This window comes from Bufo gargarizans, chromosome 1 (assembly GCF_014858855.1).
Source record: "Bufo gargarizans isolate SCDJY-AF-19 chromosome 1, ASM1485885v1, whole genome shotgun sequence".
NCBI classification, from domain to species: Eukaryota; Metazoa; Chordata; class Amphibia; order Anura; family Bufonidae; genus Bufo; species Bufo gargarizans.
The window spans coordinates 279,772,506-279,788,220 of NC_058080.1; the positions used below are offsets into that span (position 1 = coordinate 279,772,506).

The 15,715-nt window shown below is 45.8% G+C and overlaps 1 protein-coding gene across 1 annotated transcript in view; it reads left to right on the top strand.

Moving 5' to 3' along the window:
- LOC122926620 overlaps positions 1-15,715 on the top strand; it is a 95,935-nt gene that overhangs the window by 69,031 nt on the left and 11,189 nt on the right. Inside the window, exons 6-7 of the mRNA XM_044278053.1 lie at positions 1,978-2,073; positions 4,629-4,721. Of these exons, the coding sequence (XP_044133988.1) occupies positions 1,978-2,073; positions 4,629-4,721 (189 nt within the window). The remainder of the gene's footprint in view (positions 1-1,977; positions 2,074-4,628; positions 4,722-15,715) is intronic.

Below are 15,715 nucleotides of genomic sequence, written 5' to 3' on the forward strand. Positions count from 1 at the left end.
AACGTCATTCCACTGATTCATTTTTGCCTTTAGCAATACTGATGGATTACTTACCAAATGCTGACCGAGTAAAGGTGGAGGCTCCACAGACAGGATCCGTTTTTTGGGAATTATTGTTCTGGCGGATCAGAGGAAGGGCAAAATAATCAGTGACATCAACACAAACTTACTGCTGACCCACTCTCCACTCTGTCGGGAGCTCTACTTGTAGAAGTGTTTAATAGAACAGGTTCTGTAGACATCTATGTGGAATCAGCTGCCGATGGTGTAAAAGGAGTGCGCTTCTTCTTGGCGCTAACATCGACCTGTAAGGCTGAGTTCATACTTGAGTAATTTGGTCAGTTTTGGCCCTGTGACTGCCCAAATCAGTGAAGTGTGCAGTGATTCTAAGAGCGACGCCTGTCATCTGCATGTCATACGGACTCGCAGTATTATTTCACTACCACAGCAGACTCCCTATGCGTGTTACTGCAAGGCACAGTGTTCTACACCGCTATACAGGCACAGTGTTCTACACCGCTATACAGGCACAGTGTTCTACACCGCTATACAGGCACAGTGTTCTACACCGCTATACAGGCACAGTGTTCTACACCGCTATACAGGCACAGTGTTCTACACCGCTATACAGGCACAGTGTTCTACACCGCTATACAGGCACAGTGTTCTACACCGCTATACAGGCACAGTGTTCGACACCGCTATACAGGCACAGTGTTCGACACCGCTATACAGGCACAGTGTTCTACACCGCTATACAAGCACGGTGTTCTACACCGCTATACAGGCACGGTGTTCTACACCGCTATACAGGCACAGTGTTCTACACCGCTATACAGGCACAGTGTTCTACACCGCTATACAGGCACAGTGTTCTACACCTCTATACAGGCACAGTGTTCTACACCGCTATACAGGCACAGTGTTCTACACCACTATACAGGCACAGTGTTCTACACCCCTATACAGGCACAGTGTTCTACACCACTATACAGGCACAGTGCTCTACACCACTATACAGGCACAGTGTTCTACACCACTATACAGGCACAGTGCTCTACACCGCTATACAGGCACAGTGTTCTACACCACTATACAGGCACAGTGTTCTACACCTCTATACAGGCACAGTGTTCGACACCGCTATACAGGCACAGTGTTCTACACCGCTATACAGGCACAGTGTTCTACACCGCTATACAGGCACAGTGTTCTACACCGCTATACAGGCACAGTGTTCTACACCACTATACAGGCACAGTGTTCTACACCGCTATACAGGCTCTCTGCAGCCAGGAAATAGCAGTTTTTTAACAAGATTTGGCACAAATAAATTCAGATCGAATCAAATCTTTTTGGAAAATTCGGCGAACCGACTGAATCGAATTTTTTTGAAATTCGCTCATCTCTACTGATAACCTATACTCAGGATAGGTCATGAATATCTGAATAGTTGGGGCCCGACTCTCGGCACCCCCACCAATCACCCCTATGAAGAGGCCACGGTGCCCATGAGCACTTGACCTCTTCCTAGGGCAGAGATGTCATGTTCATTGGTCAGTCCTGTTCAAGTTAATAGTCCTGGGCTGTAATAGCAAGCACAGCCACGATCCACAGGACAGCGCTGTGGTCTCTTCTGATCGGCAGGGAGTACCATATCCCCACCGATCCTGAGGAAAGGTCATCAGTATTAAACACTGACGGAGGCTGCTTAGGGCTGATTTACTTAACATTTGGAAAATCCAGAAACACCCCGCATGCACCCCGCTAACAAAAATTAGCATCGGTTGGGGGAGTTTTTTTAATTGGGGACAAATAACTATAACTTTATATGTCATACAGCATGGTGGGGGCGATTACCTTCTATTACCTTAATATTAGAGAGTGGGGTTCAGGCCTTATAAAATCTTATCATTCTCCGATTTTGGGATATATTTCTGTAAGTGATTATTTCTGTCTGCCTCATCTCTTCTTCAGGAGGTCTGACTGAGCTGGAAAACAAAATTCTGCTCATTGTCTCACAGCATGATAAACTACTGACAACAATTCAGGAGAAGGTTGGATTATTACAAGGTGAGAAGACTCTGGTGTATACTGTGTGCAGCCAGGAATCATATAGGAGTCCTGTGATACAATCATATCCCAGCCTAAAGGTGTCCTGCACACGGCAAGGTGACATATGCACGTATTGATTATTGATCCATGTTACAGACGTGTCCTTCACTACCTTTCAGATAAGTGGTACAACCAGCTTAAATTTTTTTTTTTTATTGATTTGTGTTATGAGATGTCTATCCTGGATGTGTCTATGTGCTGCCATCCAGTGGTTGTAATGTGAATTGCAATATGTCAATATTGTATTAAAATAGAGCTCAGGTAAGGATGGGCAGTTTTCTTCACCTGCCTACTGAAGAAACTACTCACCAGCAGAAACAGCTAGACATAGAGCAGAACCTGAACCAGCAGGTTGTGGCGTACTTGGAGTGCCCCCTGCCACCACACATTGAAGATCCCCTGGACTACTGGGCAGCCAAACTCGATTTGTGGCCGCAACTGGCCGAGTTTACCCTGTACAAGCTTTCCTGCCCGGCCAGCAGTGTGACATCAGAGCAGATGTTTAGTGCAGTGAACAGCGGGGGCCATAGTTACCCCAAGGTGAACTCGCCTGTCCACCCAAAATGTGGAGAGACTGACATTTGTGACGATGAGTTAGGTGTGGATCAGCCAGGATTTTCAAACACCAGTGCCTGATGCATCAGACTAGATAATCCGTGGTGCCACACCAACACTTTAACAAAAGAGACCTGTTTCTTCTGGCTACCTGCTTCAGCTACTATTCTGATGCTGCCAACCGCCTGATGCCACACCTGCTGCCAGGTGCTCCTACTGCCAGCCACTGTCTTCAGCTGGTACTGGTATTGCCCCACAACTCCACACTCTGTCACTGGGTCACTTTGTGGTCTCCTCATGCTCCTGCCACCTCACCACTCTGTGGTATCTTAATGCTGCTGCCACTTCCCCACTCTTTGGTCTCCTCATGCTGCTGCTATCTCACCACTATGTCACTGTGCCACTCTGTGGTCTCCTCATGCTTCTGCCACCTCACCACTATGTCACTGTGCTACTCTGTGTTCTCCTCATGCTTCTGCCACCTCACCACTATGCCACTGTGCCACTCTGTGGTCTCCTCATGCTTCTGCTATCTTACCACTATGTCACTGTGCCACTCTGTGGTATCCTCATGCTTCTGCCACCTCACCACTATGTCACTGTGCCATTCTGTGGTATCCTCATGCTTCTGCCACCTCACCAGTATGTCACTGTGCCACTCTGTGTTCTCCTCATGCTTCTGCCACCTCACCACTATGTCACTGTGCCACTCTGTGGTCTCCTCATGCTGCTGCTATCTTACCACTATGTCACTGTGCCACTCTGTGGTATCCTCATGCTTCTGCCACCTCACCACTATGTCACTGTGCCACTCTGTGGTATCCTCATGCTTCTGCCACCTCACCAGTATGTCACTGTGCACTGTGTGGTCTCCTCATGCTTCTGCCACCTCACCACTATGTCACTGTGCCACTCTGTGGTCTCCTTATGCTTCTTCCACCTCATCACTATGTCACTGTGCCACTCTGTGGTCTCTTCATGCTCCTGCCACCTCACCACTCTGTGGTATCTTAATGCTGCTGCCACATCCCCACTCTTTGGTCTCCTCATGCTGCTGCTACCTCACCACTTTGTCACTGTGCCACTCTGTGGTATCCTCATGCTTCTGCCACCTCACCACTATGTCACTGTGCCACTCTGTGGTATCCACATGCTTCTGCCACCTCACCACTATGTCACTGTGCCACTCTGTGGTATTCTCATGCTTCCTCCACCTCACCACTATGTCACTGTGCCACTCTGTGGTCTCCTCATGCTTCTGCCACCTCACCACTATGTCACTGTGCCACTCTGTGGTCTCCTTATGCTTCTGCCACCTCACCACTATGTCACTGTGCCACTCTGTGGTCTCCTCATGCTTCTGCCACCTCACCACTATGTCACTGTGCCACTCTGTGGTATTCTCATGCTTCCGCCACCTCACCACTATGTCACTGTGCCACTCTGTGGTCTCCTTATTCTTCTGCCACCTCACCACTATGTCACTGGGCCACTCTGTGTTATCCTCAAGCTGCTGCCACTTCCCCACTCTGTCATTGGGCTATTCTGTGGACTTCCCATGCTTTTCCCACCCTCCCCACGTCATGACTTGGCCACTATTTTGCCTTTCTGGCCGGGTTAACATAATTCATTTGACCCTTCTTCTGATCTGTCAGAAGGAAGGAAAAATGAGACGCACACGGATCCTGTCTGTGTAGCAGCTGTGAGGCCTGTTTGACATGATCCCTATTTTACAACAGAATTGGCTTATGATTTGGTAGCCAAAAGGAGTAGGTACAAAACACAGAAGACATGCAAATATTCCATTCTCTGCATGGTGGGGGCGATTACCTTCTGGTGACAGGTCCCCCTAATATTAGTGAGTGGGGTTCAGGCCTTATAAAACCTTATCATTCCCAGATTTTGGGATATATTTCTGTAAGTGATTATTTCTGTCTGTCTCATCTCTTCTTCAAAAGGTCTGACTGAGCTGAAAAACAAAATTCTGCTCATTGTCTCGCATCATGATAAACTACTGGCATCAATGCAGGAGAAGGTCGGAATACTACAAGGTGAGAAGACTCTGGTGTGTAATGTGTGCAGCCAGGAATCATATAGGAGTCCTGTGATACAATAATATACCAGCCTAAAGGTGTCCTGCACACGGTAGGGTGACATATGCCCGCATTGATTATTGATCCATGTTACACATGTGTCCTTCACTACCTTTCAGATAAGTGGTGCCACCAGCTTAAAAAAAAAGAAAAAAAGAAATAAAATGATATTGTGTTATGAGATGTTTATCCTGGATTTGTCTATGTGCTGCCATCCAGTGGTATTGATGTGAATTGCAACATGTCAATATTGTATTGATTTAGAGGTCAGGTAAGGATGGGCACATCTGTAGGAAGACGATAGAGTTCATGCTGTGAAGTCTGATTAACCACATTATCCTTTGGAGTCTGTGGTAACCTGAAGTCCTCCTCCTTCCTCCTCATAGGCTCAGGCTGCTGCTCTTCCGCCTTTGCTTTATATTGCAGATTTTCTCTATTCAGGCTTAGTCACGATCTGTGACTCCAGTTTAGCTGCATCATCTACTGGAGTTTAAAATGTACCTCAGTTTTCAAAAATGGTTTGCATAATGGCGGGGCTTCTTTGTACAATCATAGCTGTTAAGGAACTAGTGTTTTATGGGCCTCTCTAAAGTCCCTTTCAGCCATATTATACCCTCTTTCAACTGCACAGCTAGATGCATTTCTCTCAGAAGCAGGCTGCATCTCTCTCTTCTGCCAGCACTGTACTGCTGTGACATTCTTTCCCTTAGTTCACACTATGTTTGTTTTCAGCTTCAGTGATCACAGAATAGATAAGGAGGGTGAGATCACACTTAGGCCTCCTGCACACGACCGTATGACTTTTTCAGTATTTTGCGGTCCGCAAAAAACGGATCTGCCAAAAATACGGAAGACATCCGTGTGCATTCCGTCTTTTGCGGAACGGAACATCTGGCCCCTAATAGAACAGTACTATACTTGTCCGTAATGCGGAAAATAATAGGACATGTTCTATGTTTGAACGGAACGGGAATAAGGAAACAGAAGGCATACGGAGCACCTTCCGTTTTTTTGCAGATCCATTGAAATGAATGGTTCCGTATATGGTCCGTATACATAACCCAAAAAACGGAACGTAAACGGAAAAAAAAACACGTTCGTGTGCAGGAGGCCTTATAGAAGACAAGGATCCTGCCATGTTCAGAAGTAGTGTAGAAGCAAACACCCAGCTCTGCTTGATCACATTGGCTGCTGTGTAGAAGCTCATGGGGAGCTGATTTCAATTACAGAAAGGCCAGACTTATTGTAAACTACAAGCAACCAACTCACCAATTAGAAAAACAAATTATCGGGGGGAGAACTGCACATAGACGGTGAGGAGCTTCAATAAAGGCCAGTGGCCTGGAGAGCACCTTTAATATGATTGCTCAGTTTGTGGGGCAATTTTTCACATTGCAACATATAACATAGTTATTTATCAGGAGCACATGCCATACCATGCAAATAGTAGCTCACCATGGACACATGAGCCCCATCATGAGGCAGCGGGTGTGAACCCACTGTTCCACGTGTCCTACCTCCTCTAAGGGCGTTGTCTAAGTGAACCCCTCGATCTTCACAGTACCCCTGATGGTGGGGATTGACTTTCCAGAGGGGAACACCAGGTCCCAACCTCTTGAGGAGGATAGGCACATGAGGCAGCTGGTCTAGGCGGACCAGGAGGTATCTGAGAAAGGTACCAGAGATACTGCATTGTCTGCAGGCTGAATCATTACCAGGAGGAACAGTGCAGGACCGAAGGATAAGGCAGAGGCGAAGTAAGACAGGCAAAAGGGCAGGACAGGCGGCACAGGTACAGGTCAACAGATGAAGAAGCCGCGGCACTCAAAAGGATAAATTCCAATTTCTTTTATTTCACCTCTTGTGGCAACGTTTTGACCAAACGGTCTTTATCGAGCACAATACAAACATGGTATAGTGAACATATAAATACCTCCCCTTGGCTTCACATTGGCCACAATTTAGACATGCCCTTTTTAACCCTCTGTGCACATTCTGTACCATTTCTCCATGCTGTTCAAGCCCGGCCCGGATCTACATCGCTCCGATGTATTAACACACTGTATGCACTGTGTATTACCTCGCCTGGCGTCCCTCAGTTCAAGCTGCGCTTGCGCCGGTAGCGTCACTTCCGCCCTTCTGATTCACTTCCGCCAGTCCTTCTGACATACGACGGAGTTCCCGATCACATGACTAGAGGTCTACAGTGACGTACTGTCACCTGATCATAGGTTGCTATGCTACCGGACGCCAGGCTCTAATTATACATGCAACTTCTGGAGAAAGACCTAATGCAGGCGATCCAGAGCACACCGGAGCATTCATTACACCAGTTATTTAACTATATATGGAACGCTGCAGCATGGGAACTACCGATGTCATTCAGGGTCCATTTTCATGTTGTATTCTGGGTGAAGCACATGGTGCTATATTAGATCACTGTTAGGCCTATCCACCATTCAATCTACAGCTGGTACATAGACCATAAGCTCCAGGGGAGTCAACCCCCAGCTCTCATGGCCATCCAGCCCTATTATCACATTCACTCTTACAGGATCCGGGGGATGGAGGGCTATAATCCAATAATTGGATAAGCCATCTCCCTTACCCCTTCTCCTGTTTAGTTTTTATGGATAGAATGCCGTTCCATTAGTCAGCCTAGTCACCATATCACTCCATTTCCATTCTTATCAATCCCTAGAACGACAGCAGCAAATTCCCCCGTTCACAATCACCGATTATTAACTCCAATTTTCTCCGGTATACATCTGGATAGCATCACACTACCTCCCAGAGACTCCCCAGGTGGATATTCACTTCAAAGTCTTTTATAGATTCCAGGTACGGTTTTCGCTCAGCATGTGCATGGCTGCATCTAAAAATCAAGATAAAAATTGAAAATGTAAATGTAAATAAAAAATGAGGATTCATAAAAGTCAATTAATATACTACATGAACAGAGAGGTCAAGTTACGCAAAACGAAAACACACATATGGTTTTAGGCCAAGCGTGTAAATCACACATCCTGATTTAGGGTTCAGAAGAGTGAGCCCACCTTAAATTCCCTATTCAGGCCTTTTGGCTCCATGGTCTCCAATTCATAGATCCATCGTAGCTCTTTCTTTTTTAATAGCTTCTCCCTATCACCACCCCTCCTCAACTTAGGAACACTGTCTATTATCCTATACCTTAATTGGGAAACATTATGCCTACATTTCCAAAAATGCTCTGGTACCGGCAACTCGACCTCGTCCTCACAATCCTGATTTTGCTGGCTTTCTTTTTTAGCAAATAGCTTGCGTATTGTGTACCTGTGTTAGTTTATTCTATTTTTACATGGTTGTGTTGTTTCCCCAATGTAAAGAAGGCCACACGGGCACTGCAAACTATAAATAACAAATTCTGTATTACACGTGTAATGTCCCCTGATGTCATATTTTTTCCCAGTTCTTGGGTGGAAGAAGGAGTCGCCCTTGATTAGGCTGCCGCAATTGCAGCAGCCCAAGCAAGGGTAACATCCCTTCTTTCCTTCCTCTTTCTTTTTAATTTTTACATCAGCCATCATCAGGCTGTCTCTAAGGTTTTTTGGTCTCTTATACGACATTAACGGGGGAGGCAGGCAATCCGGATCGGCAACAGGAGAGTCAAGGCAGGAATCAAACAGGTAGCAGAGTCCAGGAGTATAGTTACGAGTCAGGAACACAGGAACACATGCGGATATCAGGAACCTTAGCAGGACAAAAGGACCTTGACACTGAGGCATCTGGGAAGGGGCTGAACCACTCATATATAGTACAGACTAAAAGTTTGAACACACCTTCTCATTCAAAGAGTTTTCTTTATTTTCATGACTATGAAAATTGTAGATTCACACTGAAGGCATCAAAACTATGAATTAACACATGTGGAATTATATACATAACAAAAAAGTGTGAAACAACTGAAAATATGTCAGATTCTAGGTTTTTCAAAGTAGCCACCTTTTGCTTTGATTACTGCTTTGCACACTCTTGGCATTCTCTTGATGAGCTTCAAGAGGTAGTCTAAACAGATGCTGCTAAATCTGGCTGGCCAGGGGACTGGAGACGTGGTGACTGCATGTCACGGCCACATGAGCCCTTTGGGGGCTGAACTAGAGGAGGAGGATATTCGACCACAAGCAATGTGTAGAGAAATAGGTGTTTTTTTTTTACACAGGTGACAGGAGAGGAGGAGCAGGAGCAGCCAGAGGAGTTACAGGGCAATGAGGAAGATGAGGCAAGGGACCCAGACACATCGTGGCATTATGCAGTGGAGATGGAGGCAGGGAGTCCCTCCAAGTCACTTGCGCAAATGGCCAAATGCATTGCTTAGTGACAGCCGATTGTCACCATTCGGCAGAGGAATGACTACGGGCTCTCCATACCGGTCGAAAATGGAGGCCTTTTTTACACCCGCTGAGAGGGAGGACATATTGAACTACTATCGAGACATCCTATGTAGTCAGTTGGCCGCTGCCTATGTGAGCCATCGTCCATCCTCACGCAGGTCTGACGGGGGGGCCCTCTGCGCTCGCATTCTACCACCATGGCTGCTGGGGAGGGGTGGGGGGGTGGGGGGTGAAGGAGCAGTACCAGCTCCACCAGCAGCAACTTAAGACTAGAGTCGCTGATGAGCAGTTTTCTTCACCCACCTACTGAAGAAACCACTCACCAGCAGCAACAGCTAGACATAGAGCAGAAACTGAACCAGCAGGTTGTGGCATACTTGGAGTGCACCCTGCCACCGCACATCGAAGATCCCCTGGACTACTGGGCAGCCAAACTCGATTTGTGGCCGCAACTGGCCGAGTTTGCCCTGTACAAGCTCTCCTGCCCGGCCAGCAGTGTGGCATCAGAGCAGGTGTTTAGTGCGGCGGGGGCCATAGTTACCCCAAAATGTGGAAAAACTGACCTTTGTAAATGAGTCAGGCATGGATCGGTGCCTGATGCATCAGACTAGATCATCCGTGGTGCCACACAAACACTTTGACAAAAGAGACCTGTTTCTTCTGGTTATGTGCTTCAGCTACTATTCTGATGCTTCCACACGCCTGATGCCACAACCTGCTGCCAGGGGCTCCTACTGAAAACCACCATCTTCAGCTGGTTTCGGTATTGCCCCCCACCTCCCCACTCTGTCACTGGGCCACTCTGTGGTCTCCTCATGCTGCTGTCACCTCACCACTCTGTGGTCTCCTAATGCTGCTGCCACAACACCACTCTGTGGATTCCTCATGCTGCTGCTAAATCAACACTCTGTCACTGGGCCACTCTGTGGTATTCTCATGCTGCTGCCACTTCCCCACTCTGTCATTGGGTTATTCTGTGGACTTCTCATGCTGTTCCCAGTCCCTCCCCACTTCATGACTGGGCCACTATTTTGCCTTTCTGGCCTGGTTTACATCATTTATTTGACCCTTCTTCTGATCTGTCAGAAGGAAGGAAAAATGAGACGCACAACGGATCCTGTCTATGTAGAAGCTGTAAGGCCTGTGTGACATGGTCCCTATTTTGGTAGCCAAAAGCAGGAGTAGGTACAAAACACAGAAGACATGCAAATATTCCATTCACATAAAATTTCTGTTTTGGATCCACTCCTGTTTTTTTTTTTTTTGGGCTTTAGCAATACTGATGGATTACTGACTAAATGCTGACCGAGTGAAGCGGGATGCTCAACAGACAGGATCTGTTTTTTTGGGGGGTTATAGTTCTAAGGATCAGAGGAAGGGCAAAATAATCAGTGACGTCAACACAAACTTACTGCTGACCCCCTCTCCACTCTGTCGGGGGCTCTACTTGTATAAGCGTTTAATAGAACAGGTTCTGTAGACATCTATGTGGAATCAGTTGACAATGGTGTAAAAGGAGTGCGCTTCTATTTGACGCTATCATCCACCTGTAAAGCTAAGTTCACATTTGAGTTATTTGGTCAGTTTTGGCCCCGTGACTGCCCAAATAAGTGTAGTATGCAGTGATTCTAATAGCGACGCCTGTCATCTGCATGTCATACGGACTCACAGTATTGTTTCGCTACCACAGCAGACTCCCTATGCGTGTTACTGCAAGGCACAGTGCTCTACACCACTATACAGGCTCTCTGCAGTCAGCAAATAGCTGTTTTTTAACGAGATTCGCCACAAATAAATTCGGATCAAATCGAATCTTTTCGGAAAATTCGGCTAACCAACCAAATTTTTTAGAAATTCGCTCATCTCTACTGATAACCTATACTCAGGTCATGAGTATATGAATAGTTGGGGCCCAACTTTCAGCACCTTCACCAATCAACCCTATGAAGAGGCCACGGTGCCCCATGAGCACTGTGACCTCTTCCTAGGCCAGAGATGTCATGTTCATTGGTCACATGGCTTAGAAGAAACGCAGTCCTGTTTAAGTTAGTAGTCCTGAGTAGAGTAGTAACTTTGCACGTTCGAGATTCGCCAAACATGCGAACATGTGGTGATATCCGCCTGCGCCATATTCTTTTGGATTGCGCCATACTTTTACCCATGACACATCCATCAGGTGGGAGAGGACAGCCAATTGAGATGTTTCAGAACATGGACACACCCCCACCCTATCAGAGAACCCGATCTGGCAGCCATTTTGCATTCTGTATTTTGCCAGTGTAGGGAGAGGTTGCTTTGTGGAGCAGGGACAGGCTGTTAGGGACACCAAACGCTAGCTAATATGGCCACAAAAGTCCTTTTAAGGACTGTTATAGGTTTACTATTGATAGGTGTGATATACTGAGAGGTGTGGTATACTTATAATAAACTTTCTAACATAGAAAATATATTATAGTGCATTTGTATTGTGCAGCAGTTGTGTGTGGTTCTGCTGTGATACCGCAGCTATATAGAGGGACAAACGCTATTAGAACAACTAATTGCAACGGGTGTGATATACCTGTTGCCCCCAAAAAAAACTGATTGAGGGGTGTGATATACCTTCCTCCACAAAATACTGATTGAGGGCTGCGATATACCTGCTTCCACAAAATACTGATTAAGGGGTTTGATATACCTACTTCCACAAAATACTGATTGAGGGCTGCGATATACATGCTTCCACAAAATATTAATTCAGGTGTTCTATATACCTGCTTTCACAAAATACTTATTAAGGGGTTCTATATACCTGCTTCCACAAAATACTGATTAAGGGGTTTGATATACCAGTTTCTACCAAATATTGATTGAGGCCTGCGATACGCATGCTTCCAAAAATTGCAGATTAAGTGGTTCGATATACCTGTTTCCACCAAATATTGATTGAGGGGTTCGATATACCTGATTCCATAAAATACCCATTAAGGGGTTCAATATAGCTGTTTCCACCAAATATTGATTGAGTCCTGTGATATAACTGCTTGCACAAATACTGATTAAGGGTTTTGATATACCTGCTTTTACAAAATACTGATTAAGGGGTTTGATATACCTACTTCCAGAAAATACTGATTGAGGGCTGCGATATACATGCTTCCACAAAATATTAATTCAGGTGTTCTATATACCTGCTTTCACAAAATACTTATTAAGGGGTTCTATATACCTGCTTCCACAAAATACTGATTAAGGGGTTTGATATACCAGTTTCTACCAAATATTGATTGAGGCCTGTGATATGCATGGTTCCAAAAATTGCAGATTAAGTGGTTCGATATACCTGTTTCCACCAAATATTGATTGAGGGGTTCTATATACCTGATTCCACAAAATACCCATTAAGGGGTTCGATATACCTGTTTCCACTAAATTTTGATTGAGGCCGGCGATATACCTGCTTCCACAAAATACTGATTAAAGGGTGCAATATAGCTGTTTCCACCAAATATTGATTGAGTCCTGTGATATAACTGCTTGCACAAATACTGATTAAGGGTTTTGATATACCTGCTTTTACAAAATACTGATTGAGGGGTTCGATATACCTGATTCCACAAAATACCCATTAAGGGGTTCGATATACCTGTTTCCACTAAATTTTGATTGAGGCCGGCGATATACCTGCTTCCACAAAATGCTGATTAAAGGGGTTCAATATAGCTGTTTCCACCAAATATTGATTGAGTCCTGTGATATAACTGCTTGCACAAATACTGATTAAGGGTTTTGATATACCTGCTTTTACAAAATACTGATTGAGGGCTGCGATATACCTGCTTCCACAAAATACTGATTAAGTGGTTCAATATACCTGTTTCCACTAAATTTTGATTGAGGCCGGCGATATACCTGCTTACACAAAATGCTGATTAAAGGGGTTCAATATAGCTGTTTCCACCAAATATTGATTGAGTCCTGTGATATAACTGCTTGCACAAATACTGATTAAGGGTTTTGATATACCTGCTTTTACAAAATACTGATTGAGGGCTGCGATATACCTGCTTCCACAAAATACTGATTAAGTGGTTCAATATACCTGTTTCCGCTAAATTTTGATTGAGACCTGTGATATACCTACTTCCACAAAATACTGATTAAGGGCTGCTATATACCTGTTTCCACAAAATACTGATTAAGGGGTTCTATGTACCTACTTCCACAAAATACTGATTAAGGGGCTTGATATACCAGTTTCTACCAAATATTAATTGAGGCCTGCGATATACCTGCTTCCACAAAATACTGATTAAGGGGTTCAATATAGCTGTTTCCACCAAATATTGATTGAGTCCTGCGATATAACTTCTTGCACAAAATACTGATTAAGGGTTTTGATATACCTGCTTTTACAAAATAATGATTGAGGGCTGCAATATATCTGCTTTTACAAAATACTGATTAAGGGGTTTGACATACCTGTTTCCACCAAATAATGATTGAGGCCTGTGATATACCTGCTTTCACAAAATACTAATTAAGGGGTTCGATATACCTGTTTCCACCAAATATTGATTGAGGCCTGCGATATACCTGCTTCCACAAAATGATGATTAAGGGGTTTGATATGCCTGCTTCCTCAAAATACTGATTGAGGCCTGCGATATACCTGCTTCCACAAAATGATGATTAAGGGGTTTGATATGCCTGCTTCCTCAAAATACTGATTGAAGGCTGCGATATACCTGCTTTACGCAAAATACTGATTAAGGAGTTTGATATACCTGTTTCCACCAAATATTGATTGAGGGCTGCGATATACCTGCTTCCACAAATATTGCTCTTCTCTAGGGACTTAGGCACAGTTTTCTTTTGTAAATGACAAGCAGAGGAAGAGGCAGGCCATTCCGCAGGGATGGTAGGGGTCGGGCAGGTGCACCAGGCCGGAGCCTAAGTGGGAAGGCATGTGCAATTACATCAAAGGACTCACCAGACTTGGTTGAGTGGCTCACTTAGCCTTCCGCTTCTGCACCCTCCTCATCCTGTCTATCTGCACCCTCTTTACTCTCTGCTGTGTGCACCCCCAAAGACACCACCACCACCATATCCCCTCCACTCGAGTCAGAGGAATTATTTTCCCATCCATTCCAAGACCTTACCGATGCGCAGCCATTCTTGACATCGGGTGAGGAAGAGGAGGTAGCAATGGCCACCAACCAGCAGTCTGACGACAGTACCCAGATCAGCCCAAGGAGGGAGGTCCTCTCTGTTGCTGCATACTCCGAGATCTCAAATGTCAGTGGTGGTGAAGGTGACGATAATGACGTGTCTATGGACGTCACGTGGGTGCCCACTACAGAGGAAAAGGAGGGGAGTTTAGAGGGAGAGACGGAGCAGCAGAGAGGGAGTAGAAGGAGGAGAAGCAGGCACAGCTCGCAGGGCAAAAGAGGCAAAAAGCAGGCTGCAAATGTATCTGGAGCGAGCCATCCGCCATGCACGTCACTTCTGGCACTCCCAGGACACTGGCACATGGCTCCGCAGTGTGGGCTTTTTTTTTACTTGTCAGCTGCTGACAATAGTGTTGCCATCTGCAGCCTGTGCTGTCAATACATAAGTCGCGGTAAGCCCAACACTCACCTAGGGATGACCGCCTTAAGAAGGCACCTGGCCTCCCGTCACTGAGCCCAGTGGGAGCAACGCCGTCAGAACCCAAAAAAGCCACACTCCTGGGCACTCCATGTCCTGCCTCTTCTCCTTCTCCTCTCTCCTCCCATTTGTCCTCCCCTCCACCTTCCACCGTGCTGTTGTCGTGTTTATCTGGCTCAAAGCAGGCTTCCGTGGCCCAAATGTTCGAGTGTAAAAAGTTGATGACGCCGGATAACCCTCTTGCCCAACGGCTGACCGATGGCTTGTCGGAACTGCTAGCCCGCCAACTACTGCCATATATACTGGTGGACTCGGAAGCTTTTAGAAAATTTGTGGCCATATGCACACCACAATGGAAGGTCCCCGGAAGGATATATTTCTCCCAGAAGGGCATCCCGGAGCTATATGGCCACGTTCAGCAGCAAGTGAATATATCTCTGACACAGTGTCAGTGCCAAGATACATCTGACCACAGACAAGTGGTCTAGCAAACACGGGCAAGAAAGGTACATAACTTTTACTGCCCACTTGGTAAACCTTCTGACGGCCGTCAAGCAGGTAACCCGTGGCCCCCGTGTGGATTTGGTGTTACCGCAAGGATTGCATGCAGGCCTTCCTCTTCTTCTCCTCCTCCTACTCCATCCTCCGTCTCCTCCTCAGCTGACTCCTCCTTTTCCACTGCTACTGCCTCTTCTGCTGCGCCCTCCAAGCTCCCCAGAACCTATTCGACGTCCCAGGTGAGACATTGCCATGCTGTGCTGTGGCTGTTGTGCCTGGAAGCTGAAAGCAACACCATCAGATGGTCCTAAAGGAACTGACTACGTCTTTTTCCCTGTGCTGTTTCTTGATTTATTAAAACTTTACTTTTATTTATTTACTTTCTTTAAAACTGTTTCTTGATATTTAGCAAACTACATACAAGGTGGTCTGCAGGCTGGCTCCCTCTCACGACCT